The sequence below is a fragment of the Galeopterus variegatus genome, unplaced genomic scaffold (genome assembly GCF_000696425.1).
Source record: "Galeopterus variegatus unplaced genomic scaffold, G_variegatus-3.0.2 Scaffold1540, whole genome shotgun sequence".
Taxonomy (NCBI): domain Eukaryota; kingdom Metazoa; phylum Chordata; class Mammalia; order Dermoptera; family Cynocephalidae; genus Galeopterus; species Galeopterus variegatus.
The window spans coordinates 166,554-167,717 of NW_007727651.1; the positions used below are offsets into that span (position 1 = coordinate 166,554).

Genomic DNA, 1,164 nt, shown 5'->3' on the forward strand with positions numbered 1-1,164 from the left:
CGGTCTCGCCTTCCTTGTGCTACCCCCTACCGCCCCCCAGGGCCGCGCCTCCCCCCTCCTCCCCAGATTCTATCTTCTTTCCCTCCTCTCCTGCCTGAGTTTCTCTCGCCATCTCTCCCGCGCCTCGGCTTCTCCTCGATCACCATCCCCATCCCCCGTCCTGTGAGCCCCTCCAACTCTCTCCGTGTTTTGTCCCTCTTCTGTGCTCACTCCATTTCTTCTCGTCTGCGCGCGCACACGCACACACACACACACACGCACACACACACGCGGGCCTCCCACGCTCTCCTTCCTCTCCCCCGTTCCAGCCCGTCCTCCCGAATATCAAACAATCCGCGCGGGTTCTGGGACCCTTTTTAGCTCAGCGTCCCGACTCCAGCACCGTTTTCATTCGATCCAACCGGTTAGTGGCGAAGCGATAGCGTCCTAGGACGGGGTTTGAGGCAGGGCCTGGGAGAACTTCATGGGACTGACCAGCCCGGGGGCGCCGCGCGGGCGGTGCAGAACCAGCCCACGCACCCGCGAACCTCAGTGACCCTGCAGCCTACAGGGCCAAGTCAGTTACACAAACGCCCTGCTCTTGTTATCTCGCGAAGGAAACAATCGTTATTGTTGGCGAAGCGACAATTCCCCGGGCGTGCAGGTGGGCGGCGGGCAGAGTCCCCTCCTGGCGATCCCCAGATGCACAACAAAAACAGACGATCCCAGCCCACTCTCCCGACACAAGGACCTCTGGCGTGAAGCGCGGGCCGGGAGGCAGACGGGTTCTGAGCCTGGAGGTTCCTGGCTGGCCTCGGCTCCTGGGAGGGCTGGGGCCCCGCCGGCGGCCCCGCAGTGCCGGGTGCATGACAGTGCTGTCCCTCTCCCTCCCCCGGTGCAGGCGGCAGACGGCGGAGGAGCGGGAGGCGGAGCGGCAGCAGGCTAGCCGGCTCATGCTGCAGCTGCAACACGACGCCTTCCAAAAGAGCCTCAACGACTCCATCCAGCCCGACCCGCTCTGTCTGCATAACTCGTCGCTCTTCGCTCTGCAGAATCTGCAGCCCTGGGAGGAGGATAGTTCCAAGGTCCCCGCCGTCACCTCGCTGGTGTGAGCCACCAGTACGCACCGTCGCCACAGATCGCCATCCCCACCCGGCGGGGCACCTCGGACCCGCAGCCGGGCTG

General features: G+C 64.9%; 1 protein-coding gene across 1 annotated transcript in view; it reads left to right on the forward strand.

Annotated features, from left to right (window-relative positions):
- TLX3 (T-cell leukemia homeobox 3) overlaps positions 1 to 1,164 on the forward strand; it is a 2,472-nt gene extending 1,308 nt beyond the window's left edge. The window contains exon 3 of the mRNA XM_008577563.1: positions 881 to 1,164. Within this exon, the coding sequence (XP_008575785.1) occupies positions 881 to 1,091 (211 nt within the window). The 3' untranslated portion in view covers positions 1,092 to 1,164. The remainder of the gene's footprint in view (positions 1 to 880) is intronic.